Here is a 27,960-nt window from a genome sequence, read left to right as displayed (position 1 = left end):
GTCTGTTCTCTTCTTTCTAGCTGTACCCAAAATGACACTGCTGTTTACCAGATTTCTGCTAAAAACTGTTTTGGGATGATCTGCTGTTCTGCTTCAATTGAAGTTGAGTGCTCACCAGAAAACACACAGCTCATTCCCAACCTGACAGAGGATGGGGCCCCAGGTTGGAACCCAGGCCCACAGACCTCTGGGCAGAAAAGCACAAGTCAAGTGGATGAGAAAGAACCTCCTTCTAAGGAAGAAGAGAGTCTCAGGTTGGGGACTCCCATACCAGCTGATTCCTCCTCCTCCAAATGTAACCCTTTACACTCACTCCAGTTACTGGCCAGCGATGATATGAACTCATCCAGTTCGGAAAATCCGTTGCATGCTAAAGGAACAAGGCAAATGGAAGAGGCCTGTGACGTGAATAGCACAGAGGCAACTGTGGATGGGTTGTTTTTTCCTAATTTGATTAATATTCCTGATAAACAAGATGTATATTGCCATGGGACAGTGCAGTCCAAATTATCAAAGTTAACGGATGGTGCATTAAACAACAATGAAGACTTGCACTCCAGTCCTCAAACTCCCAAAGCACAGAAGTACATCAGTGTCAGCCTTCCGCTATCAGAGGCAGCCACATCCATTTACCCAGGTGACAGGGCCCCTGTCAATGAACAAATCAGCTCACAGGTTTCCAGCGACGACTCTGACAGTGACTATGAACTTTGCCCAGAGATAACCCTAACCTACACCGAGGAGTTTTCAGATGATGACCTGGAGTATCTGGAATGTTCCGATGTTATGACAGACTACTCTAATGCAGTTTGGCAAAGGAACCTGGAGGGGACTGAGCGTGTTTTTTTATTAGAAAGCGATGACGAAGAGATGGAATTCAGCAAGTATGGACTGGGGGAACGTGAGTCTTTGCTCAGTGAAATGGGTCGTGGGCCTCGGGTGTCAGATGACACTGGACCGATGGAGGCCCGTGCTGGCTTCTCTGGTGATCACTCACAATCCCAAGAAGTGACAGTAAGGCGTCGCCGAGCCTCCACCCACGGTCCCCTATGCCCACAAACAGGGATGACTCTGACTTTGGGATCTCACCAGGATGGGACGTCTGCAGTGACAGACCAGGGGAGATATAAACGACCCACTGCTTCTGCTGAAAATGATTATCCAGGAATTCAAGGAGAAACCAGAGACAGCCACCCAGCAGGAGAGGAATTCGCCAGGGACAAGCCACTGACCGTGGATAAAGCAGTGACAGAGAGAGAGGTGAAGCGCTTGTCTGGTGAGTTCGAAACGTCAGGGATGAACCAGTGTTTGGAGATGGTGGTGGAGGAAAGACTAGGGGACACGGGTTCATGGAGCAAGAGCTGCTCAGAGAAACCTGGCAGGACGAGGCGGCCGGGAATGAAGGGAAAACCCAAGAAGCTGATGCCCGACCTGAAAGACAGTGCCACGGACGGCACCCTTCACCGCCCCTACCCCCCAGAACCTGCTGAGCACCCACTAATGCAGGGCGAGAGGGAGGAGAGTTCTGGGGCCGCAGCAGAAGCTCCTGGTTTGAATTCCCAGTTCTGTCCAGAAGGGGCTATCCTGACCCATGCAGAGCAAGAGACAAAAATGCTGCAAACTCCACCAGGCACACTCCCCCCACAAGGGGGCTCAGACTCGGAGGGAGAAAGGGTGCAGGCTAATAACCTCTTTGAAACCAGCCAGACTCCAGACCAGAGTGCTCATCCTCAGGTAAGATTTCTCTTTTGGAAAATTACAAGGTAAAAGGTGTAGGGGCGGGTGTGTGTGTGTGTGTGTGTGTGTGTGTGTGCCCTCACTTCCCGTTCCTGACTGCGGTGGACCTGGTGGATGGCAGCTGCTGCTAGGAAGGAAATCTGGTTTTGAAAGAAGGCCCAGATAAACCCTAAGCCATCCTAATTATAGCAGAAGGCAGAGAGAAGTAAGAGGCACTAATGGGATCCTGGACAGCTGGAAAAAGGAACCCGATCGCCCGTCCCCGGCGTGCATTTTGTCGGGCAGGGCCACTCCTCAGAAGGGTTTTCAAACAAATGTTTTGGGGCTAGTCCTTAAAGCAAAAGCGAAACATTCTTTTTAGTCATTTTGGGGGGGGGCACTTTGAAAATGGTAAGTGTTGGCTTTAATCCGAATCCATAGCATGACTGGAAGGTTTCAGTGTGTCTGAAGGACTCGTAGAATTCACCTGGTGATGCTGGGGAGCGGAGACAGAGTGGGCTTCGCTGTGAAGGGGCGATGTTTTGATCGGATGTGCGCTTTGTTTTGTTTTGCTTAGACCATGAAGTATAAAAGAATCTAAGAAAATACTGCCATGGAGTGTGTTTTACCCTGTTACTGATGGGGGGTGTGTGTATTTTAAAGAGATNTGTGGGTGTGTGTGTGTGTGTGTGTGTGTGTGTGTGTGTGTCTGCCCTCACTTCCCGTTCCTGACTGCGGTACCAAGGACCTGGTGGATGGCAGCTGCTGCTAGGAAGGAAATCTGGTTTTGAAAGAAGGCCCAGATAAACCCTAAGCCGTCCTAATTATAGCAGAAGGCAGAGAGAAGTAAGAGGCACTAATGGGATCCTGGACAGCTGGAAAAAGGAACCCGATCGCCCGTCCCCGGCGTGCGTTTTGTCGGGCAGGGCCACTCCTCAGAAGGGTTTTCAAACAAATGTTTTGGGGCTAGTCCTTAAAGCAAAAGCGAAACATTCTTTTTAGTCATTTTGGGGGGGGCACTTTGAAAATGGTAAGTGTTGGCTTTAATCCGAATCCATAGCATGAATGGAAGGTTTCAGTGTGTCTGAAGGACTCGTAGAATTCACCTGGTGATGCTGGGGAGCGGAGACAGAGTGGGCTTCGCTGTGCAGGGGCGATGTTTTGATCGGATGTGCACTTTGTTTTGTTTTGCTTAGACCATGAAGTATAAAAGAATCTAAGAAAATACTGCCATGGAGTGTGTTTTACCCTGTTACTGATGGGGGGTGTGTGTATTTTAAAGAGATGGAATTAAATTCCTGGGGATAATTAATGCACAAATGATGTGTTTGGTATATGAACTTATTGTACTTTTAATTTTAGAGGGTACCAACGGGCTTTGACTTGGTGCTGTGTATTGCCAAGGTTCTATTTTGTAAATAAATACATAAGACAAGTTATTTATCAATTATTTTTACTATCTCTTGTGTTCGCCCTTCTTCCAACTTTGTAGTAGAACCCAGTATTGTTTTTATAGAAGACTAGGCATACTTGCGAGAACATAAAATATTCCCAAATGCACTCAAACTTATTAAACTCTCTGTGAAAAAGTCACAATTTAATATATTGATTTCTAACGGTCCCATCATAAAATAGCCAATCTAAAAATCTCCAGGGCTGAGGTGGCTTTTTACTGAACAAACTGTTCTGCCCCACTGGCCAGACTAACATGTAAAAGCCCCACTTACACTTTCTGCATGAGAGCCAGGTCTGTCCTATGTGGCTGTTGAACACACGCCACTTTGCTGAGTGTGTACCAATGACCCCAGAGCCCAAGAGAAGTGTATGGAGGTGGTTGGGTCAGATCCTAATGCACAATTCAGTTACAGTATTAATTTTTGCCTGTCAACAAATATAGCATTTCCTTTTCTATTCATAAAGTGCTCTTCCTAACTCAGCCAAGTGCCTTTTTACAGTTGTTCCCCATATTGAGCTTTCCATTGGGCAAATTAATTATTAGAGGTTGGGGGGAGTGTAAATTAGTGAAGAAGGAGGGCGCTATGGACAGTGTTAGCTTTAGACCCACTGCTTTGTCACCCTCAGCGTGTACCCTGAACTGAATTTTGAGACCAAGGGCCTGGTGACCAGTAGGCCCCCTTGTTTACTGGCAATGCAGCTAAATCCAATGGGCCATCTCTGGGACCAAAGTCCCCCATCCTGTGCACATCCTTGTCTCTATCGAGGTTATTATGGGACCCTTGCTCACACATTCACACACACTCACACATTCAGGAATGCACACCCGGCTGACCAGCAATTCACTCCATGTCCGGAGTGTCTGGTGGCATGACTATTATCTCAGAACCACGAACACGACTTCTTAGAAAGCCTGCATTCTGCCCGTAGTAGGTCCCTTTCTCACTTTGCTGTGCCTGGTTGCAGAGCAGACCTGAGCGTTCACTCAAGGGACGACCAGAAATGGGAATGAAAGTTGTACATTCAAGAACAGTTCTGTGCAGCTTGATGTTACAGACGCATCTCTGTATCTGTAGCATTTATTTCCCCGTGACTAAAGCAAGAAAATTTTGCCAGGGGGAGAGTGAGGATCGATTTTTTGACCTGTGCAAAAACTTACTGTCGAATTGCAGGAGATACCTGTGTTTCTTAACACTCATATGCAGTGAGCCAAATCTACAGCGAACAGCTAAATATCCTTGCAAAAGTGGGACAAAAGGCATTGCGAGGAGGGGGTGGGGAGTCACTGGGAATGCTGCTCGCTATAAATCAAATGTTTATAATACTGTTTGAGAACATAATGATTAGTGAATCTTTGCATAACTAAGTCAAAAGGCATTTTAAGTATTTGTTCTCAGACATTGGAGGCTTATGGGAAGTTAAAATCTTGCAATGATTAAAAATCCCTGGTTGGGGGTCATGTTTAGTAAACTTGCCTGCTCCTGACTCTTGCCTCATTCACTTACCTTCAGGTGTCTTTTGTAGAGACAGTGACCCGCAGCTTATCTTTTGGTATTTTCTCTTCATCTGCATATTGCTTTCGCATTCTGGAGAAAGCTCCTCATTTCTAAGGCTGCATTGTAAGCACCAGGCTGTACGGTAAAATATCTCCTGCCTGTGCGTGCGTCTCCAGGTGCATTTACTTACTGGCTTCCTCTCCTGCTTTTACAATGCAAGGCCATCTTGTTCAGATTTATCTTGAAATAGTACTTACTCGGGCTAGGATTGGAGAGCCCCCAATTCTTGTACATTTATGGCAGATGCCAAAGTTAATCCCAGTTTGGGAGTGGAAAACAGAGAGGGTACCCAAGGTTAACTTGAATCATCTTCAAGGATACACAGCCAATCCTTCACCTTGGTTTCGATCTCCCTTTTCTGATCCAACTCAGAGGCAGGACCTGAGAAGCTGCCCATCTTAAGTTTCCCTGCAGCCACACTGGGGTAAGATCATCCCCACTCTTAGGTCAGAAGTGCTGCGCCTTCTTTCAGCATAGCTCCCCCGCCCCACCCCAGAGAGACTCTGCTCCTCTTTGGGGTCATGAGGTCTTAGGTGTACAGTATAGAAATGTCTTCTTAGGTTCTGATAGTTCAGAACCTTTCTGACCGGAAATAAGCACTAAGCAGAGAAGGAGAGCTCCATGGTGGCAGGGAGTTTGGCCACTATGTTTTGGTGGCTGATATGTCCCAAGTCCTTGGAGTAGTGTCGGCTGCATAACAGACACTTAATAGTTTTGAGTAAGTAGCCATATGGACCTAGATTAAGTTCCAGATACAGTCAGATATGAACCTATGATGATGGGTCCCAACCACTTCATGGCTTCCGCTGGCGTCAGTGCACTCTGTGGTTCGCCTCACATACCAGCTTGCCACCAGGAAAATGCTTCTCATTGCTCTCTCGGTCCCAGGAATGAGTTGGTTTGTGCTAGAGTGTCCCATACCTGGTACTTGGGTTCCCTTGTGAATGTTGGTGATTCGCATACAACCTTGGACTTGTCAGTGAGCCTGCTAATGTAGATCCAAGAAGATCTTACCCTGTTCCCCAAGCATTCAACACCTTCCACAGTATTGCTTTCACCTATCTCCGAGAGGCAAAGCAGGCATGCCCATTGGCTTCCTTACCTGGAAAAACAGCATTTTCTCAGACACATGGCGTGTTTTCCACCTGCTTGTCCCAAATGCCCTCACTTGGCTTGTTGCTAGCTCAGCCCTTCCGGTCCCTCAAGGCCTAGGTCCTGCGGGGGCCACCCTACAGGTTGCACCTCCCTTGAGGTGCTTTCTGAGCCCCTACCTGTGATTTCTCTTTCCAGCATTCGTGGTCGCATTCTTTGGATAGTGTAGCAGGCTCCAGCCGTGAGTTTGGTTCCTGCCCTGCTGCTTTCTGACTGGGACCCTGGGAAACCATACTTAAGCTCTCTCAGTCCCAGTTTCCCCATCGAAAACAGAAGTAATAATAATAAATAACAATCCCTCATAGAGTGTGGTGAGGACTGAAGTCTTGCAGGGAAAATCCTCCGCAGAGTCCCTATTATACAGTTAATGTTTAGTCAGTATTAACCTCTTTGTTTATTTACCTTCTCAATACATGTGTTCTTTCTCCCTGTATTACATATTGAGGGCTGGCTACAAGTGGCTTTATACCTCTTTTTGATCGAAATGTGTAGGAAATAATGGTTCCCACGCTGTAAGAAATAATCCAGAGAGCTCGCTGTACACTTTGCCCAGGTTCCCCTGGATGGTAACACTGTGCCGAGCTGTGGTATAGTTCCAAGATATTGCCGACGGTGGCATCTGCTGATCTTATTCAGGTTCCCCCGGATTCACTTGTCCTGGTGTGCATGTGCAATAAATCTGTGCAAACACATCACCGTGTATGTCCGGTGATAACCGCAGTACGAAACTTCAGTTTATTCCAAGTTCAGCCCAGTCGCTAGGCAGGCGGCGCAAGCACAGGGACATAGCAGTCGAAAAATTTGCATGGCCAGGTACCCAGTGACAGGCAGGGCACAGAGTAGGTCTCCAGCAAAAATTTTTTTAAGCATAGAAAAATATAAGCAGATAATCTAAACCTTCTTGCAATAGTGTTTTCATATCTGGGACAGCACAACCTGAGATCTTGGGTTCATTTGCATAATAATGTGTATTTCCCTCCCACATCCCCCAAATTACAACTGTTAAAACTGACACCAGGAGGCAGATAAGCCAGCTCTCTACTGACCATGGGAAGGGCAGAGTTCACAAGCGCTCCTCTCTCAGCACCTGGCAGTTGCGTCTCCCGTCAGCACGGCTCCGTGGCTGACCCAGGGAGACGTACAAACATTTGTTTTGTTTTTAATCACAAAGCCCAAGCGCCACTCCTGCCAAATGCCGTTACTGCCCTGCGCCTGTAGGATCACTGACTGTCCCGGTTCGCTGAGGTACTGTACTCAGTCGGTGTTCAGTAATCAGTGGACAGTCATCAGCTCCGGTTTTCTTACTCACAGTGTCATCTGCAGAGAAGCTTCGCAAAATGCAGAATCCCAGAGCCCCCCCGAGTCCTGCCGAGTCAGAATCTGCATTTGAACCTGATTCCTGGTTCGGTGCGGATGCACACTGAAGTTCCAGAAGCCCTGGTCTAGAGACGAGATCTTTCTCAGGTTAGAAAAGACCCTCAGTGTGGTCTCAGCCCTGTCAAATCACGCATGGTACCACCTGCGACTTCAAAACATTCCCATGCCCGGAGTTCCACACCTGGAGATGCTGACATAATTTGGTTGGTGGTGTGGCTTGGGCATAGGGGGTTTTAAAAGCTCCCAGGTGATTCTCTGTATCTCCCAGGTTGGGAATCCTTGCTGTGCTTTAAAATCACCGGTGCCCTTTCCTGAATATACAGATGCCACCCCAGAAGTCCTGATGTAGGTGGTTTTAGGGTGGGCTCAGGGCCTTAGAGCCCTCCCTGAGTGGACTGCAGGAGTTAGCCTGGGGTGCTCCAGGTTCCACCCCCACCGAGAGGGGTTGCAGAGAGCCACGGGTTGTCACCTCGTGGAAACATTCCCTCGGGGACTTTGGAACCCCTCACTCCAGTTTCCCTCTGTGTGAGCCAAGGAACAAAGGTTACTTGGTGCTGCGTTTCAAACAGATGAAATGGGTATTCACTCACAGGCGCTTTACTGCAATATATGAAATGCCTCACACTCTGCAAAATCACACACTTAAAATATCAGGACCCCTGGGGAAAATAGCATTCCCCACAGGTCACTTCATAAACAGGCCATTTCAAAACCGGAGACGAAAGCAAGAAATGTGCTCAGGAAGTACCCTCTGACCACCCAAGGCATGGTTAGGTTGGCCAGTGGTTGCCATGGCAGATATTAAAAGTACACAAGATAATTGAGTGGCAATGCTACTGACCTTTAGTTGGAGCAAGCCGGTAAATGCTGAGACCATGGAGGTGGGGTGGACTTCCAGGAAGCGGGGCTGCTGGGAAGGTGGGCCTGGGAGAAGCCCCTGCCCTCAGACACAGGGGCCTGGAGCCCACTTCTTAGAAGACAGGAGCGTGGGGGCAGGATCTGGTTTTAACTGTATTAAAATACGACTCAAAAGGGCCCCTGCTGCCGGTGCAGAAGCCAAGGTAAAGGCCCTTCCATTTCCTGCTCAAGATTCTATCATTTACTCCAGCTACTCAGGGCCCCTCGGTCTAGGAAACAGTGCGTATTAACCGATGCAGTACCTGCGTTACACTGACGTCATTCCCCTATTCACCAATCTCACAGGGCCATTCCCCTAATGATCAACCTCAGAGGGCTAAGCCCTTACGGCACAGAGACCTCACGGAGCTGGAAGGCCTCCTCCTGCTCAGGTGTTCCTAGTCCTTGGGGCCCAACATCAGAAGTGAGGGCCTGGAATGACCCGCAGTGGAGTCACCCAATAAGGTGCAGGTTTAAAAATACAGCTCTCTACACCTTCCCCCCAGACTTGTTGAATCGTAGTTGTATTAGGCCCTCTGGGTGATTGTCATGGGCAGTAGGATGTAAACCACGGGCTTAGAGAGACAGAGCCCTGCGAGAACGCTACAACCTGAGGCTCTCCTGTAAGGAGCATGGGACTGGGGAAACACCAGGAAGTTCAGGGCTTGTCAAGTGTAACCGCTTTGCCCCAAGAGGAAGAAAACCTCGTGATTGGCATTTTCCTCTGTTTCCTAGTTGGCTTGCTATAAATGTGGCTTGTTCTTCACCTGTCCGGCAACTGAAATAAATACAGATCCTGATTTATTGTAACTAATCCAAAACAGGTGTGTCATCTCCAGCTGAGTTTTATTTTGAGGAGCAGCAGCTCAGGGACAGGAATTCGGTGGCAGCAGGAGAGGCTGGTGGGAGGAGGGCCGCTGGCTGCTGGGTGGGTTCCAGTCAGTGTGGCAAACCTCTCACCACTGCCGTGGGTGGGAGCTGGGGCCAGACACAGGACTTTCTGGCCTTCCTTTTTGCTCTGACTGAAAATGAACTGGCTCTGCTGAAATGGGATACAAAAATGCGGGACTAACCAACTGCCTATGAAAACAAATGATAAAGCCGTGGTCACCAAAACGGTATGGTTGTAGCACCAAGAGGTAAATAGATAAACAAACTGAGTGTAGAGTACAGAATCAGGCCCAAGAATATATTGGATGTGGTTTATGATAGAAATAGATTCTCAAGTTTAGAGAAGAAAAAAATCTTCAAAGCTGACAGAGTTATTCATCCTTATGGGAAAAATAAAAAACTAAGATCAGTGCCTTATAATGGATCCCACATAAACACCAGAGGATCTCTGGGTTAAAGATAGAAAAACAAACCTATCAGAACTACTGGAAAGATATTGGAAACTATTTTTATGACCTCAAAAGCCATAATTTCTTCTTGGGACCCAATGAACAACAATAACGACAAAGAATAAAGTTGATAATTTTGATGACATCAAATTAAAAATGCCTATATAACAAAAAGTACTATAAACAAACATACAGGAAAGTGACATACCAGGAGAAACTGGTAGAATATATGTAATAGAGAAAGACGAATTTCCAAAGTACGTAATAAAACCACATAGATGGGAAAAATACCCCTACCAACTGAATTTTTAAAAAGGTAGAATTAAATAAATATGGAGCTCATGGAAGAGGGACTACAAATGGTTAACAAACATGTGAGAAGTTGTACAAGGATGATAGTGTCAATGTGTTGCAGTTATGGAGAAATGGGTACACTGGTTACCAGCCAGAGTGTCACTTCCATGATATCCTTAGAAAAAGAGAGAGACATTCCTCATTAGATAGCAGCTTCATCTCTTAAGATTTGCTCTCAAGAAAGACTGTATCTGGCCCTAAGGAGACATGTACCATAGTATGTGCTGCAGAATTGTTCGTCTAAGGAAACATTTATGTGGAAATGGCTAAATAAAGTGTGTTCAAATGATGGACATCTGGAAACATTTTGTAGAGGGTGAGAGAGAAGAACGGTACATACAACATGATATCAGGCATGCCCCCAACACAAGCCAGAATAGCATGTGTTCTTTGTACACAGATGTGTCCATATGTTTTTTAAGTCTGGAAGGGGCCACACCAAAACGATGATGGTGACTAATTTGGGGGAAGGAGGATACAAATCTTGCATTCAGAGGGGTGATTAGCGATGTGATGTTTTTAAAGAAAGCTATTCCATTATTACCTGTATAATAAAAAGCTAATTTTTTTTAAAAAGGAAAACAAATCGGGGCCTAGGAATCCTTGAGGTTAGTCCTGGGTCTGTCTCCAACCAGCTGTATGCCCCAGAGTCATTTCTCATGCTCCTTGGGCCTCCGCTCTGCAGGAGACAGGCTGAATTCAAAGTAAGTGTAACATGCTGGGACTCAGGAAGCCAGAGAGCAGGGACAGTTGTGGACTCAGCAGCTGATCCACGCTGGAACTTCACGATCTGCCTACAATGTCTCCGAGTCCCCAGAATCACCTGTGTTCAGAGGTGCTCCTGGCTTGAGAATGCCTGTGATGTAGCTGGAGTCCAGGAGAAAGCCTTCTGGGAAGGTCAGGTCCAGAATGGACCTTCTGACCGCAGGGCAAAGAGGCTGAGGTGGTGCCCAGGAAGCTGGGGAAGACCCCCTGTGCAGCCTCTAGGGCAGGGCTTCTCAAACTTGACACTGCTGACCTTTGGGGCAGGTTAATCCTGGGTGATGGGCAACTGTCCTGTGTGTCGTGGGGTGGTTAGCGGTGCCCCTGGCCAGCAGCAGTCTCCTCTTCTCATCCCCACCCCGGCTGGCAACCAGGGCTATCTCCAGTTGTTGCTAGTGTCCCCTCGACAAGCTGTGGCTAAATTCTGTCCCCAGTCAGCTCTGTCCCATAGAAATTCTATGTAAGCCACACAGGTAATTTTGTAAATGTCCACAGGTCGTGCAACCATCACCACTATTTAATTCCAGAATATTTTTACTGTCTTCCAAAGAAACCTCACACTCATTAATTGTCACTTGCTCTTCTCCTGTCCTCCTATCTCCTGGAAAACCCTAATTTCTGTCAATTTGCTTATTCTGGACATTTCCTATCTGTGGAATCATACAATATGTGGCTTTTGCGTGTCTGCTTTTGTTCACTTAACATAATAGTTCAAGGGTCATTCATGTTGGAGCATTGATCAATTCCTCATTCCTTTTTATGGCTGGATGATATTACAGTGTATGGAAATACCACATCTATTTTTTTAAAGACTTTATTTATTTTTAGAGACAGGGGAAGGGAGTGAGAGAAACATCAGTGTGTGGTTTCCTCTTGCACACCCCCTACTGGGGACCTGGCCTGCAACCAGGCATGTGCCCTGACTGGGAATCGAACCAGTGACCCTTTGGTTTGCAGGCTGACACTCAGTCCACTGAGCCACACCAGCCAGAGCCACCACATTTATTTTTATCCATTCATCAGTTGGTGGGCATTTGGGCTGTTCGCACTTTGTAGCTTATGGATGGCGTGTGTGTGAACACTCACGTACGAGTTTTTGTGTGGACCCGTGTTGTCAGTTTTCGTGAGTGAACACCTGGGTGTGGGATTTCTGGGTGCCCTGTGTCTAACCTTTGGAGGGGCTACCAGCCTGTTTTCCAGAGCAGCCGCCCCATTTTATATTCCTACCAGCACGTAGAAGGCCAAGGCACATACGTAGTTCTAACTTTTGGGGAAGCGTATTTTTAAAACAGTTCAAAGACACAGGTAAACTTTAATGATTTATTAACATAGTCAATATAACCAAAATATTTCAATATGTAATCTACATAAAAGTTATTAATGAGGTATATGAAGTCCTCAAAAATCGGTTGTGTACTTCACACTTACAGCGTATCTCAACTCAGGGGTCTAACTAGGCATTGGAAATGCTTGATCTGTGTGGCGATCCCATGAAACAGCTGAAGGAGTAGATTCACACGCCCAAATTGTTCCCAACCTACTCCACACTTTTCCTAACTGAACCATACATGTCCACTTAAAAATAGACATGTAAATTAAGTAACATAGGTCAAATTTAAAGTTCAGTCCTTGAGCTGAGCCAGGCATACTTCATACCCTCACCATGTCATGGCTGACAGCTTCTAGCGGAGGATGGTCTGCTCCTGGCCATTTCCGCTGCAGTTGTGATTTTTAAAAGGCGCACTGCCCTGGCCCCTCAACTCAGGGTTGTTTTTTTCCTCATCTACAGCTGATCCAGTGACAAAATGCAATTCTCTCTCTTTCCATCTGTTACAACCAGGGAACCCACACTGACACGCCATCACCATCCAGAGTCCACAGTTTACATTGGGCTCACTCTTGGTGGCGTACATTCTATGGGTCTCGGCAAACGTGTATCCACCACTGGGGTACGTGATTCTCCTTTAGAGGAGGCTGAAAGAGAATTTACACGTGTAAGGTGTGTAAGGGCGGCTTCTCACATGCCGTAGAGTCCTCACCGAGGTCTGCTCGTTTGGGACCGGTGGCAAACAGCAGCCGCTGTCGCCCTGGGAGCCCCTTCCGCCCCCCCACCCCCGCCCCATGCAGCCTCATTTCTGATGAGAGCCCCAGCCAAGCGCCCCCACCGCCAGGCCTCGGTGTCCCAGCTGGCCTCCTGGCTGCCCTGCTGCTTGTCAGTGAGGCTCCACTGTGTCTCTTATGTCACTTTAAAAACAACACGCCACCCTGCCCCCAAGCCATGGGTCGGGTTACTTGTCAAGCTACAGGACAAAAGAGGACACATTCCAGCGGTCTTGGAGGTCACAGGTTACTGGGCTGGGAAAATCAGATGTAATTTGAAATCCAGGGAAGGAGGAGGGGAGGGCTTTTCCCTTAAAAGTGTTTTCCTCATGGGTGTTCTTGAGGAATATGAACAAAACCAGCAAGACCACCTCTCCATAGGCCAGGAATCTACATCTGGCCCCTCTGGGGCTGTGCCTCTCAAACCCTGCCTTGCGTGCATATCAGTGGGGAGCTCAGCGGGTCTGGTTTGGCTCATGTGGGTTGGGGCCTGGGAACCTGCATTGCTAACAAACTCCCAAGAATTTCCAGGGATGACACTGTGAGCAACAGAGGCGGCGGGCTTCTCCCAGGGGGTTTTCAGTTCGCCCCGCCCCAGCCTCCCACGCTCCTCCACCACGCTCAGTTGCCCCATAGCTAATAAATAATAGCGGCCAGTTATTGAGTGGAGGTGCGTGCCAGGGGCTGTGCTGTGACTTCAGTGGGCAAGCCTGTTCAGTGACCTCAGCGGCCCAGCGAGGTAAATCCTGCCACTGTAGGGGCTCTGGGTCAGGACGGGGACGCCTGGCTCTGAACCGTCTGCCTGACTTCGGGCTCTTGAGCCCCGACCATGACATGGCCTAGCTCCCTAATTCCATTTTAGGTCCGAGTTCCTCGCCTCTCTTTAGAACGAAAATAAACTCTGATAACTGTGGTTGCCGCTGGTGAAAGGGACCAAGAGGGTGGCTAGAGTAGGAGGGACACTTCCTTGTCACTCTGTACCCTTTCATTGTGCAGCTTGCGAATTCCATGCTGGGTTTGTGTGTGTGTGTTAACTATTCAAATATGTTTACAAATAATTAAAAACAAATAAGCCCATGCCTTCCTAGTGAGACCCATAAGCCAACAGCCTGGCCAGTACCAGATCAGTTCTCAGGGCCAGGGGTCAGATAACTTCCTCCAGAACGGACACGCGACATCACTGCTGAGATGGCGAAGGTTCGAGGGCTTGGCCGCCTCCTTCCCGTCCTCTGGGAACCTACTCAGCAAGGCTGGTCCACAGCCTCCCACCGGATGAGAAAATACACGCTCACCCCTGGTTGGAGAGGAGTAGGCAGCACAAAGACTGAAGGAGGGCAGGAGAGTTTCGAGGCCCTGAGCGTGCTCATCCACGTCCGGAGCTGGCCCCGTGACTGGGGCCCTGCTGTGCTGTTCAGAGGACCCAGAATCTCAGAGGATTGGCCTGCAAAGATACTGATGGATTTGAACTTCGAGAAGGCCACCCATGCGAAGCAGCAGGAGTGGCCCCTTGGATGCTCCTTTGCACCCCAGTGTCCCTTCTAAGTCCCCTTCACCGAGAGGGGCAAGGGCGGAAATAGACAGAAGGAAAGCAAGCAGCCAGCTTCTCCCAGGCTCCGCTGGTGGCCTCCTCCTGCCCAGAGTTTAGATGTCTTCTCTGCAGAAAGGTGCAGAGCTGCTCAGATCTCCAGTCCCCTGTGGCACTCTAAGGTCCCTGTCCTCTTGATGTGTCCTATGCCCATGGCCGCACCCTGCAGTCCCCACATGTGGAGCTCTTGCTGTCCCTTCCACCAATGGGACGGACCAGGCTACTTAGCCACCCCACAGCCAGCCCTCTAGGGCCTCTGCACCTCTGGGAAAAGGGAGGGCAGAGAAGCCTCTCAGCCTGTGACTGATCCGAAGGACCCGCTGAGGATCCTCGAGAGAAGTGGCGGTGGGAGACACCTGGCAGGCTGCCAGGGAGGAAGGGGGTGCCACGTCAGGAGGGGGTCCCACATCAGGAGGGGCTGGAGCCCCTCCAGCTAGGTGCACTCAGGGATGTTGCCGTCTGCCTTGTGATTGGGGTTGGGGACAGAGTTCAGGATGTGGCCTGTGGTGACAGAGAGAGAGAGAGAGAGAGATGAACCTCGGCGCCCATCACACTGAGCTGCATCGTGGTGTCTAGCGTTCCTCCCAGGTGCCTGCCGTCAGAGACAGGAATGGCAGACATCTCTGGGCCCGATTCTGAACCCGCCGTGGCAGCCCTCACACAAGGCCTTCACCTTGCCCCCAGGCCCCCGAAAGGTCTTCCACACACAGTGGCTCTGTTATAGCCCAGAGATGACAGCTGAGCTAGCATGTCTTTATTAAGCCCCGACCCAGTGTACCAAGTCTCAACCCTGCAAAGGAATGATAGCGAAATCCCAGAGCTGGAAGCCCGAGAGGGGTCCTTATGCCCCCCTTGTGCCAGTCCCCGAGTCCTGTCTATTCTCCCTCCACGGGGTCTCCCGACTGAGGAGATTCCCCTCTTCATTGGCCCTCAACGCACAGATGGATTCTTTCAAGTCCTGGAGGCCAAAGTCAAGGTGTCGGCAGGGCCAGTTCCTCTGGAGGCTCCAAGGCAGAAGCCGCTCCACATCTGTCTGTCTGTCTGTCTGTCTGCCTCTCTCTCTCCTAGTTTCCGTGGTTGCCAGCTACTCTGGTAGCTGCCTCACTCCAGTCTCTGCCCCTGTGGTCACATGGCGCCTTCCCGGTGTGTCTCAGAGTCCAGACTTCCCTCTTCCTGTAAAGATATCAGCCGCCGGACTGGAGCCCACTCCGGCCCAGTGTGGCCTCATCGTAGCTCGATCACATCCGGGAAAACGCTACTTTCAATAAGGTCACACACACAGGGGCCAGACAGCAGGATCGGAACTTATCTTTTGGGGGACCTGATTCAACTGACAACAGTCTCTACCCCTTGGTCGCCAACGTTGCCCGGGCTTCATAATTTTATCGGGGCCATGGCAACATGCTGCTGTCCAGGCCTCTCCTAAGATGCTGGCCAAATGCTACTGCGACAATCCCCCTGAAACCTACGTCTGGGAATGTCATTCTCTTGTTTAAGACGACGATACCTTCCCAGCCCCCCATTGAACTGCGATGGACCCTCTCTCTGTAGGAAATAAAAGAAATCTGAATGCTCCACACAGTGCATTAGCCATGGCCTCTTTCCTCAGCGTCTCCCTACTCCCAGTTCCCTTCCTAACCCCCCACATCCTAGCCATTCTCATAACTGAGCACTCGCCTGCCCCAGTGCCTTGGTGCATGCTGCTTCCTCCTCCTTGTCTCCTTACAGGACATCCTGGACCTTGTCTACCTCCTTACAAAGAATGTAAGTGTCAAGAAGACAGAGTCTTTCATGGGCAGGTTCTTTCCCCAGCAGCTAGGATGAGGCCTGGCACATGGAGAGCTTGCAACAAGGACTTGATGAGTAAAGGAATTATTAAATGTAAATGGGCAGGCAGTCAGTAAGTGGATTCTGGATTTCCCCCTGATACACCTGTCCCTTCTCCTCTCCCTGCGGGAGGAGGGAGTTCTCCGATAAAGGTTGGTTCCCCTCTGTGCTGGCGCTCGCTGTCGGTTACAGCTTCTGGTTTGTCCGGCTGGGCTGTTACCCCGTGAGCTCTGTGGACACAGACACTGGGTCTGATTCATATGCGAATAGCAGAGCCAGGGCCCATGAATATTATTTATCGAACTGAATTAAATGGAGTTCAACTGGCAAGACAGAAATATGAAAAACTGTGCCCTCCTACCCCGTCCAATGGATGGCCTCCACTTCATTTGCAGAGCTGAGGTGGGGGTGGGGCCTGGGCAGGAGACAGAGCATTCTCTGATCTCCCCTTTCTGCTGATGCTTGAAAAATTATCTTTCTGAGTCAGCACAGGTATTTTGATACTGCCTTGAGATTTTTGGACATATTTTTTCAAGTGATGTTCTAAAAACAAGTGCTTTCACATTTACTATCAGGCTGACGGGGTTGGGTGGGAAATTAACCATCACCAGAACAGTTTACCCTTCGTCTCCAAGATTCCTGGTTGGGGGTCTGAATGTGCCCACCAACATAGGGAACTCCCCCAGGCAACGCCGGCCCTTCAGCAGAGGGAAGACACATCCAGCTCTGGCCTGGGCAGGTTCCTTAAGAACATTCTGAAGTGGCCGGAGCTGCTTACAGGTCTGGAGGGCTGGGCTCCGGGATGTCAGCCTCCCTGAGAGCAGGGCAGGGACAGGGAACAGCTCTGGAGTGGGGGAGGGGGCAGAGGGATTGGGCGGGGTGGGGCTGGGCTGGTTCTGAACTCCACTCTGCAGACAGACAGACTGTCAACTGTGGGAGCAAACAGAATGTCCAGGAGCAAACCAGCCTGCCTGGAACTGTCCTGCTGTTGGAATATTCTAAACTCTCTCTTCTGCTGAAGCTCGCGCCACCAGTGACGTGGCGGAGCTTCAGTGCTGAGTGTTGGTGGCAAACTGCAGACTGGGGGGAGGCTCTGCATGGCCTGCTGGGAAAAGATTGGGTTGCTATAGTGGGTTGCATAATGTGTCCCCAGACTGATGTCCATCTGGAACCTCAGCATGCGACCTTGTTTGGGACTAGGGTCTTTGTGGATGGCGTTGGGTGAGATGAGGTCATTAGTCAACATGAGGTGAAGCGACCAGGAGACCTGCCCTGAGACACCTTGATCTCAGGCTTCCGGCCTCCGGGGCTGAGAGAATAAGTGTGAGTTAAGTCCCTGAGTTTGTGGTAATGGGTTTCCGCCGCCCTAGCAAACTAACACATTTGCCAGTGGTATGTACGGGGATGTAGCAAAAAAAAATGTTTATTTTTTCATTTTTGCCTCCAGAACCCCCCTCCAAAGCAGCTGGGGAGACTAGGGCTGCCCCCAGTGGGGGAGGGGGGAGGGGGGAGGGGGGTGGTGGTGAGCTTCTGCTGAGGGAAGCAAACAGATGAAAAGAAATAAGTGTGAGTTTTTATTTTTGTTGAAGCGAGACAGTAAGTTTTCAAGTCGGGCTTTGCTGCGAGAGGAGTTTTTTGAGTCCCTTCCTTCCCATTAGATTCAAGTGTTATCTCCACACAGTCAGAAAGCGGGACTGTGAGGGTTTCATCAAGGGTGCCCAGCCCTTGGGACACTGGGGTGAAATGCTCACAGAGCTAGAGGCAGGGCCCAGAGGCCATGCGCACCCTGACTGCCCTTCTCCTGGCTTTGGGATTGTCGGTTGTAGTGTAAGCGAGGGGAGACCGTGAGGACAGATCTTTCTCTGCTTCCCTTTTGGGACACAGGGCCTAGGAGCCCCCTTCCCCCATCTACCAGTGTGGGCGGCTCAGACACCAGCTTCCAGAAAAGCAGGGTCAGGGCGAGCAGAACTAAAGGCCCCAGCACTCCCTAAAGGCTGTGTGAGTCATACAGGAGACGGGCTCAGTCAGAGAGAGAACTGGTTTCATCCACTTCTTCTCTAAGTCCCTGCCTGGGGCTGGAGCTCGAGAGAAAGCCAAGGTCAGTTCCAGAGCAAGAACAAAGCGATTGCATGAACTGCTGCATACCCGAAGTAGTATGTGTGAACTTTCACACCACCATGAATGCAAATACCAGGTCAGCCATTTTTCTCTGTTCTGCCTCAAATCACTGCCTTGACTTCTAGATAGTTTCTTTCTTTCTTGGTTCTCTAAGCATCGCTCCCACCACTCAGCTTCCCAGATGCTTCTTTGAGAATCATTCTTGTCCCTTCCATCTATAAGGAGAAAGCTGATTTTGATGGCTCTGTCAGTAGAGGTCCCTGAATTTCCAGTCTGCTCTATTCTGTGCTCCTCCCCACTTCCTGCCTTTGATCCTCTTACGGTTCAAGTGCAGGCGTGTGAAACTTAACCCTTCAGCTTCACTCTGTGATTGTGCAACGGTGTGCCCCTGGCCGACTGGACATCGCCACCCTTGGGGCCTGGTGCCCGTGGATATGTTTCTGCCGATGTTTCCTGGTTAGTATATATTGGAAACCTCAATTGTTCGTGATTAAAGCAAGAGCTGCTTCTTTCTTTGCTCAGAAGAAAACAGACAGCTTCAGCTTAGATCTAAAGAAGACTGAGGCCAACCAAGCATTAAAGTATCAGTGATGAAAAAGAGTTACAATTTAGTAGAAAGTACGTATTAACCAAAGCACAGGACCATCGGGCAATTTTCCGGGTAGGAGGTCAATGTCAACAGAGAATAAGGAGAGAACCGGACTCCGAAGGGGCAAAGTCTTTCTGTCTATGTTGACACTAGACCAAGAACACATTAGATGGATGTTCACTCATTTGACCTATCTTTTTAAATAGTTTATTAGTTTATTTTTAGAGAGAGGGGAAGGGAAGGAGAAAGAGTGGGAGAAAAACATCAATGTATGGTTGCCTCTCATGTGTCACCTACTGGGGACCTGGCCCGCAACCCAGGCATGTGCCCTGACTGGGAATTGAACTCGCGACCCTTTGCTTCACGGGCCCGTGCTCAATCCACTGAGCTACACCAGCCAGGGCTGACCTTTTTTTTGAGCACCTACTATGTGCCTCGCACAAAACTGGCCAAGACTAGCCCTGTGCTTCCCGTGTCACTCTTGCTAGCCCAGGAACTTTTGTTTCTCCTGCCGAATGAAGCTGTCTCTGAATCTCATCCAGCAGCGGTCACCGCCTGCTCTGTAACTGCACCCTATAGACCTGTCCACTTTGAGGGGATAGTTTTGCTTAAGCAGAAGCCAAACCTGCAGGCATGTAGCTGTCCTCCTACTTAGAAAAGAGATATGTGGTGGATTAGGGGCTCCTCAAGCCCCAAGCCTGCAGTTTCTTCTGATTTTTGGTACTGACCGTCTGCGACAGGTGACCTGCCTAGATTTATGTTTATATTCAGATTTTCCAAGTGCTGGCTGTCATCCTCACTGCAGACATTGAAGTCACACTGAATAGGCAAAGTTGTAGCATAGTCACTGTGACGCATACTTCCTCTTTCTAAAATTTACAAGAACTGACTTTGTACCAGGTATTACTGTCAGTGCGGTAGGGTAATGGCTACTACCTTAGTTTTGATTTTGCTCACAAATTCTAGAAACAGTGAAGAGAGATATTGATTTGAAAACACTGTCCTAGAACCTGCCTAGAGTTTTGTTTTGCCCCTTGTCACGCAGTCCGAAATCTGCAGAGAAGTTCAGGGCTGTGGGAAGGAGACAACCCCACACCACTCAGCTAGCCCCTGCTCGTGACCGACTCGGGGATTCATTCCGTGGGCCCGGGATCGGTGGGCTCCAGGGGGTCTGGAGGCCCCTGACATTATGCACAAAGTTATATGGGTAGAGTAAGAGTTCCTGGGGAAAGGAGCCATAACTGTCCTCAACCCCCAAAAGGGTCAGCAATGTTGGGCGCCAATGGCGACGGTGGTTGTCCTTTCTGGGGCTGTGATGATGATGTTGGCTTGGACGAGGTCTGTGAGCCTCCAGAGCCCTTTGGGATTGGCCCCAGACCCCACATGCTGACACGGTGCCGTCTACTTACTGCACCGAGGAGGGAGAGGCTGTGGCGAGAGAGGCCGAGCCCCAGGGAGAGCCCGTGCCCAGTGGTGGCCTGTTCTCCAGACTGCTGTCTCTTCCCTGGCCCCTTCTGGGGCCCCCAGTGCCCCATTCAGGACCAGTCTACCCATGGCGACATGCTATGTCCTTTCCCCTAACAACTCTTTCAGTCACAGGCTTGGATCTAGAAGCCTTAGCAGCCGAAGGAAGACCCAGTTCCAGATGGAAGGCGAGGTTGAAGCCCTGTTTCATTGTTTGTGTTGTGTATGTGACAGCAGGTCCCTGAGCACCAGAGCTACTGGGGCCAAGAGCCAGGGCCAACCCTCTCCCTTCACTGTGGAAGAAACAATGCAAGAGATCCGACGGCTTCTCCAAAGCCGCTTCCCACGTTGTCGCAGCGCACCCAGGACTAAGCCCTGGGTTCTCGGAGGCCCAACCCTCTTTGCAGCCCCTGATTCTCTTTCCTTTCATGCCTCATCCAAGTCCAGTCTCTTTCAGCAAAAAACCAAAGACTATGCAGAAGTGCCTGATGGACTTCAAGAAAAATTCCTGGCCTTCCTAACTCCATTTTTCTTACGTTGGCCTATCTCCCAGCGCCCTTATGGAAATCGTGTCTTTCCTCTCAGCTCCTCGATGTGGGAAAATAAAGATGCCTACAGGAAAGGAAGACAGCTGCTTTTCTGACCCATGCATTTGGGGGTCTGTCACCAAACAGCCCTCTTATGTGTTGGAGTAGCCAGTGTATTTCTCCCTAGCATGACACAACCCAAAGTCCCAAAGGCATACATTTCTACGTCATTTTTTAAACATTAACTGCATTAACAGAATAGTGCCTGCCATGTATTAAGGCTTACGTAGGGCTCAGTAATTGCTACTGTTAGTGATAGTTCTGCTACTTGCCTCAGATCACCTAAGATGTACCCCAAACACAGAAAGCTCTCGGCTCTTTCTCTCACACAGTGTCACCGGGCAGATTCTGCTGAATGCACAGAGCCCCCGGGCCCTGGGAAAGGGTGTTCCTCATGGAAACCCTGTCCACTCCCAGTAAGAGACCAAAACTGGCAGGTTGCAAACTCTAAGACTTTGCCGGCATTGTAACAGTGGCTGGTGGGACATCCCTTGTCTCCCTGAGGGAATGGAATGGGGATGAGCCGGTCAAAGGACAGGGTGCTCAGCATCTGGCTGGGGGCTTCAGACGAGTGCCCCCCTTTTTATTATGAGCTATTTTTACATTCAAAGCCTTTAAGTGAAGCTCCTTTCTGGGCAATCCGGCAACTCCCCCCTAAAGCGCAAGTTCCTGAAATATTCTAGGTTGCCTGCAAGCTTTCTTTGGCCAGAGACCGGGCTGTTTCCCGTTTCTCAGGTCCAGGTGGTATGGATTTAATCTATCCAGTGACGGATGGCCCTGAGCCCGGAGTGAGGGCTCAGCAGATAGTTAGGAAAGGTTAGCCATGGGCGAGGCCCCAGCAGCCCGGGAGGCTGGGGAGCCGGGCAGTTCCCAGTTCGAGATTCCTGGAACCACAGGGGGAAATTGATGATGTGCAGACAACTGCTGAAGGACACGGTGCTATTTCTATCTAGTCCAGATAAGGAGGAAAGAACATTCAAAGACCATTTAAAAAGAAACAGAATTTGGAGAATTCGTCCCATGGGGAGGCATGTGGCGGTGCTGGCTGGCAGACACAAGGAGCTAAATGCTTGACCCTCCTGGCCCTGGGGGGCTGTGTTTGCCTTAAAGCTGGGACCTCTCCTTTGATGACCCGGCTTCTCAGATTTCCCCATTCTCCCTCCCCCACTGGCCTCCAAGTTCATCTTGCCTCAAGCCCTTTTGATCCCTTGGCATATTGACCAGCCCTCTGCCCTTCAAACTAATCCCTACCTCAGTTCACCCAGTGCCTCCAGAAGGGCTCCAGGGTGTACCTCATGCCTTCTCCCTCACCCTCGGCAATGCATTGTCCTCTGGCATCTGCCAGGACTGCTTCTAGCGGCAGTTAACACAATAACCACGGGAGAGTGGCCTCAGTCCTATGGACCTGCGTTGTTCTTGTCACAAGGCATCTGGAGGTGGAAGGTCTCCGTGCTGTCCCAGTGGCTCAAGAATGCCCGCACCCTCCTCTGGCCTTTCTCTCTTTCTGCTCCACCAGCCATGTGTGGTGGCTTGTCATTCTCATGCTGGTTGCTCCTGACTGGGAGATGCCAGCTGTGACATCAGGCATCACATCCTTGTGGCAGGAAGCGGACGGGGTAGCTAAAGTGCCTACCGCACCTGGGCCCGACAGAGCCAAGCCAGGCCTCCCCAGACCCCTTGCTTGGAATTCTCCCCACCCCTCACTGGCCAGAACCGACCCCTCAGCTCCATCTTGCTCTGCAGTGTGCTTTCCCAGTTACTTTAGCTGGAGGTGGCAAGGGACAAGGGGCCTGGGGATGCCGTTGGGTCAGTCAACCCACAGCATCCACCACACCTCCCACTACCCCCTCTACCCGGTAGAGAAGGTTCTTGAGGCTCCAGTGAAATGTCCAACAATCGACTGAGAAGAGATGCATGCGATGGAACAGTGCAGCCTCTAGTTTCTGCATCTCGGGGTCCGATCCGTCGAGTGGGAGAGCGGGATGCGTGGTGATGGCTGTCCTCGCTCGACCTGTCAGTCAGGCTCCGCCCATCGGGCCGTCAGCGCCACTTGTCAGGGATGGTTATTTGTTTATCTTTTCCGTGTGCCTCTTCTCTCTTCAGCTGGATTAGAAGCTATTTGAGAAGCGGGATCTCATCTCCTACAACCTTCCATTGTTAGTGACTCAACTGAGAGGCATGCGCTTTTGTTGGCATCGGGGACACTGTCATTAACAAAAAGGCGACTGACCCTGAGTGTCGTGGGGCACATAGCGGGGCAGCGCACCTTTCCAGGGGACCTGTGGCAGACTCACTTAGGAGGCAGAAGTTTTGGAAAGGCCAGCAAATGAAAACAATGTGTTTGTAGAATGGGAGGCACGTTGCATAGAGACGGTGCTGGGACATGCCGTGCAAGCAGGCTGTCGGCTTTCAAGCTGGACGCTGCTTTCAACAACAGGTTTGGGAGTGTTACTAATTTGCTTTCCCCTCTCTCCTCCTTGCGTTCATTCATGTGTTTATTCATTCAACCCAATTCATTGAGCCCCTGCTATGCCCATAGTTCTGGAATTCTAGAAATAGGGAGTGAAGCGTCCCTGTCCTTAGGGCTCGTAAAGAAGCTGACAAACACCGGTCACATTCCAGGTAACGAGGACCATTACGTAGTCTTCTGCCCAGTGTCTCTGACGCTCAGAAGTTCTGAGTTTAAATTAGGGATTTCCCCCCAGCCCTTTGGTGAGGTTTCTCTTAACTCCTCGCGTCAGAAAAGCTGGGTTGCAAAGGGCTTCACGGCCAACGGACTTGGCTTTAAATGCTAGTCCTGCCATTGACTGTGGGACCCTGGGACGTTTTCGCACCCTGACCTTCAGCCATCTCCTGTTTTCACTTGACTGCCCCCTCTGCCCCAAAAGCACCCATCAGTGATGCTTGGTGATAGAATTCTGCTAACCATTTCTCTTAAAATAAGCTCAGTGGAGCCATCTCAGTAGGGGGTGTGGTCGGCCCCCACAGGAGGAAGATGAGTCCTGTCGTTATCAGTGTTGGTGGGGTCAGCCCTGTGGGACTGTGGTCGTCCCACACAGTCTGCCCCAGCCATGGAGCCCAGAGCATGGTCCGTTTGTGACCTTGCAGCCTTGGCCTTGTGACAGATAACCTTCCTGCAGCCCTGTTTGCTCAGAAACCAGAACTCAGCATGGCTACCTGCTCTGAGGGCCTCCTGACTGTACTGATGTTCTGGCTTCCCCAGACCTACACACAGCCTGGCCCCAAACATCCAGGACGGTGTTCTCTCCCTCTACAACCCCCCCTCCCCCGCTCTGAAGGCACCGCCCTCTCCCCTAATGGTGCCCTGGAGACCACCCTCTCCCCACCTGCTCAAGGCAGGGCGGTCTAGTGCTCACCCCGCAATCGAAGACCAGTTCCAGCCCGGCGAAACCAGCGAGCGTCTCCACTGTTTGGTGGCCTGTTGGCAGCGTCTGCCGCTAGGGCTCAGCCCCTGCCACATGGCCCTCCCTCAGTCCTGTCCCTCACCTTGGAGCACCGCAGGGTCTCCCTGTGTCTTCCAGTCACTCTTCGTTGCCGTTAACAAGTCTTCCTGTTCAACTGCCCTTAGTTAACCCAGGATGTGGTTTCTGTCTCCCGACTGGACCCTGGCTGTTGGCCTCACCAGGAAAGAAGAGATGGAAATATCAGCATTTCAGATTTATTTTGCCAGTCGAATGAGAAAGCCCACACACAGCCCAAAGCACATGGCTTTGCCTTGGCCACTACTTGCTTTTCACAGAGAACAAGGGAAACCATTGTCAGGGAGGGTCAGGCACTTGGCAGGATGGTGCCGACGTGCAGGTGTTTAGCCCTAGAGGAAGAGACAGAGGGCCAGAGAGGCCAAAGAGATTGCTTCAGATCTTGCACGCAGTATTGGGTGGCGCTGAACCCAGGAAACCAGTCTTCCTAGTCCACATTCCACACACCACACGGGGCTTCCTCCTAGAGCCCCAAACCCTCCTTCTTTTCACCCGAATGAGAGCAATTTCCCTCCGTAACAAAACCCCCTGAGTCTGAGCGCTCGCTCCATGATGAGACCACCTGCGCAGCAGGGGAGGCCTTTGCTGGAGATCTTTCCGAATGTCTCACCTGGGCGCGCTCCTCCTAAGAGAATGGTCTGAACGGTTTGGAAGGCTCAGGACAGTGGTTTCTCTTTCTCTCTGAGTCAGCCTCTGCGTGACCCCAGGGAGACTGCCCTGGGAACGGATGCTGTGGCCCTTGACGAGGATGTCCTGGGCTGTTAAAGGCTTCACTTTCAGAAACCCCCCTGGGGTACTTAAAGTCAAATTTATGGAATTTCCCATTAGCAGTGGACCAATGATACAGTTTGTGGCTTGAATATATCTCCCAAAAGGCCGGAAGTCTTTTTTACGTTCACTGATCCTCCCCTGGTACTTAGAACAGAGCTTGGCATACAGTAGACACTGCGTAAATGTTTGTGAAGTGGGTGAATTCACACGGTCAAGGGTTTGCCATATTTTTTACATGGGACCCTTCTTCAGGCTATTTTAAGACAGAGTTTTATTTTTAATGCAAGAGAGGAGGCGTGCGTGTATACTTCAACAGGAACATTACTACTTTGTAAATCTGGGCACACCACCATGGCTGAGACGATGTATTCCAATGGCCAAACTTGCCCTCCTCAAAGCTTACCCGTCCTCTGCTTCGCCCTCTCTGGGTGTTTGCTGTGTCTTCCTGTCTGCTGTCAACCCTGCTGACATGGCGGCAGACAAGAATGCGGGGGCGCCCTCCGGGGAAGTAACAGAGTGGCTTTTTAGCTTGAGCCCTTTGGAAGGATTTGGGCAGTGCCTGGCAGAGCATCCTATACGTGGCAGCCACTCCCTAAGGGTCTGTTGGTGGTGACAGTGTCGTGATGATGGCAAGATCTTAAAATAAAGGCTTGACAGACAATGGAAATTCAGGCAGGAGAGGAGAGCTCAAGAGAGCTCTTGGCATTTGTGATTCGACAGTGTCCCTGAGTGTCCCAAATCATGACCAGGAAGCCACCCACACTTTCTGTGCTTAATAGCTCGGTATATTAGTGCTACAGTTCATGATAAAAAATCTGAACCCAAGTAGCAAATGAAAAGAACATTCTCTACATGTGCTGTGGGTGTTCAGGTGTAGAGGCGAGACCGTGTGCATGTTAAACTCCTCAATCCTTTTTTTAAAAACCATGCTTCCTATTTCTCTGAGGTTATCTTTCTGGTTTTTCCTTTTAACATAGCGAGAAAGGAAAAAAGAATATAGGAAAAGAGGGAACTCATTCTTTTTAGAAACATCAGGATGTGAACCAGTACCTGCCCCTGCTCACGGTTAAGTCTCCTTTGAACAGAGTTGACCCAGAGTCAGGGGCAGATGAGTCCAAACCTTCCAAGTGCAGAGTGTTAATGGTGCAGTTGGGTAGCCCTGTCTCACCTGGTGCAGGGCTCACTCACTGCCCCCTTCTTTCAGCAAGTGCTCACGGAGCGCTGACCCGGTGCTAATGTGTGGCACCTGTTCAATGCTAGTCCTGTGACAGGCTGTGTGTATGACACAGAGGTGCTTACATTTGCGTATCTCCAGGAAGTCTCTCATACCTACAGCGGGTTTGGAGATCGACGTTCAGATTTCCATCATTCCCGCTGCTCTCCTTGTCCATGATGACAGTCCTCAGGGATTAACGCTCTTGTGACCACAGTGCTGCCCTACTGTGGGCTCTCCCAGGGACAATTGTACTAACATTGCTTTTCGTCTTCCTAGGTGCAAATTCAGGACACAGCCGGGGAGACACTCTCTCCCAGCCAGACACGGGCTTTCTCAGAGCCTGCCCAGGAGGGGTCTGCACTGCCTGGGACCACAGCAGACTCTGTCCCCAGCTTAGGAAGGAGCGATGATGAACGTGCATCGTTGATTCCATACCTGGACAGAGAAAGCTGTACTCAAGGCCCACGGCGTGAAGAAAGCCAAGGCAGAGAAGACAACACACCTGGACGTTCCTGGGAAGACCCAGGACAGAAGCCGAGCCCCCCAGAAGCCACCCATGCAACTCTTTCCCCCTGTGAGCTGCCAGTGTGTCTGCCCGCAGAGGGCAGCGGTGACCGCAGGGAGCCAGGGACTCTCTCTGTTTCTTCCCCTGCACCCACAAATATTGTCCCCATCCTGGGAACTGTGTGCCATGGGCCGAGGGGCAGAGAAGCAGAGTGTTTGATGGNAGATATATGCTTGTTGAATTGATGAATGGTCCCAGCACTTGTGGAGTTAATAACCCATGAAATTGTACCAAATTTCTTCTTGTTCAGTTAGCACTTTCAATAATATCTGAGTGAAGCGAACATCGGGGTAGCTTTGCAGAGAAAAGGAGAGGCGAGTCCCCACTGGCCACAAGCAGCCCTGCAGGGGGCAGAAGGAGGTGTGGCTGTGCTGCCGTCCTCTTTCCCACTGTCGGTGTGTGCAGGGAGGGATGGCTCTCGTCCTCGTTGATGGAAATCAGCCTCAGGGCGGCGGAGCTGCACGTGCACTGGAACATTTCAGCTCCACTTTGTCCGACGCTGGAGAGCCCACTCCTTCCGTCTTGAAGCCCAGCCATGGAGCCTGCACATTTGAACCAGGCTGCTGCAGAGCAGGCGTCCTGGGGCGAAGGCGGGGATCCTTGCTGAAATTTAGCAGCAATTCTGTTCTTCTTAGCTGGGCATAATTTTGATATGCATTGAAATACTGGATGAGCTAAACACTTCAAGGGATAAGAATTCAGCCCAAGAGTTTGCTGCTTCCTTGAATAATACCCAGTATCACAGCACATTCCAACAGTACCATGATGGGTTCACCCTCATGTTGTGAGAGAGGTTCATTCAGTCATTCTTTCTTCTGTCTCTCTGATCCTTTCTCTTCACAAAAGCCTAAGGAGTCCCAGGTTCTCTGTTTCTTGTGGATACAGTTTGCCTGCCACCGGGCAGCTGTTTTAAAATGGGGGAGACATTGCAAAATTTTATAACCTTCTGGGGGGCAAAAATGATTGGCAGTGCTGGTGGCCAATCATGACCCTATTGCTCCATGAGAGGGAGGGCTCAAAGAGAGCAGG

General features: G+C 50.3%; 1 protein-coding gene across 1 annotated transcript in view; it reads left to right on the top strand.

Moving 5' to 3' along the window:
* Nucleotides 1-27,960, top strand: part of ALPK2 (alpha kinase 2) — a 99,327-nt gene that overhangs the window by 41,523 nt on the left and 29,844 nt on the right. The window contains exon 4 of the mRNA XM_037035028.1: nt 21-1,734. Within this exon, the coding sequence (XP_036890923.1) occupies nt 21-1,734 (1,714 nt within the window). The remainder of the gene's footprint in view (nt 1-20; nt 1,735-27,960) is intronic.

The sequence above is a fragment of the Sturnira hondurensis genome, unplaced genomic scaffold (genome assembly GCF_014824575.4).
Source record: "Sturnira hondurensis isolate 20B ecotype Veracruz unplaced genomic scaffold, ASM1482457v3 Scaffold0001872, whole genome shotgun sequence".
NCBI lineage: Eukaryota > Metazoa > Chordata > Mammalia > Chiroptera > Phyllostomidae > Sturnira > Sturnira hondurensis.
This window is presented reverse-complemented; position numbering and strand designations above follow the sequence as displayed.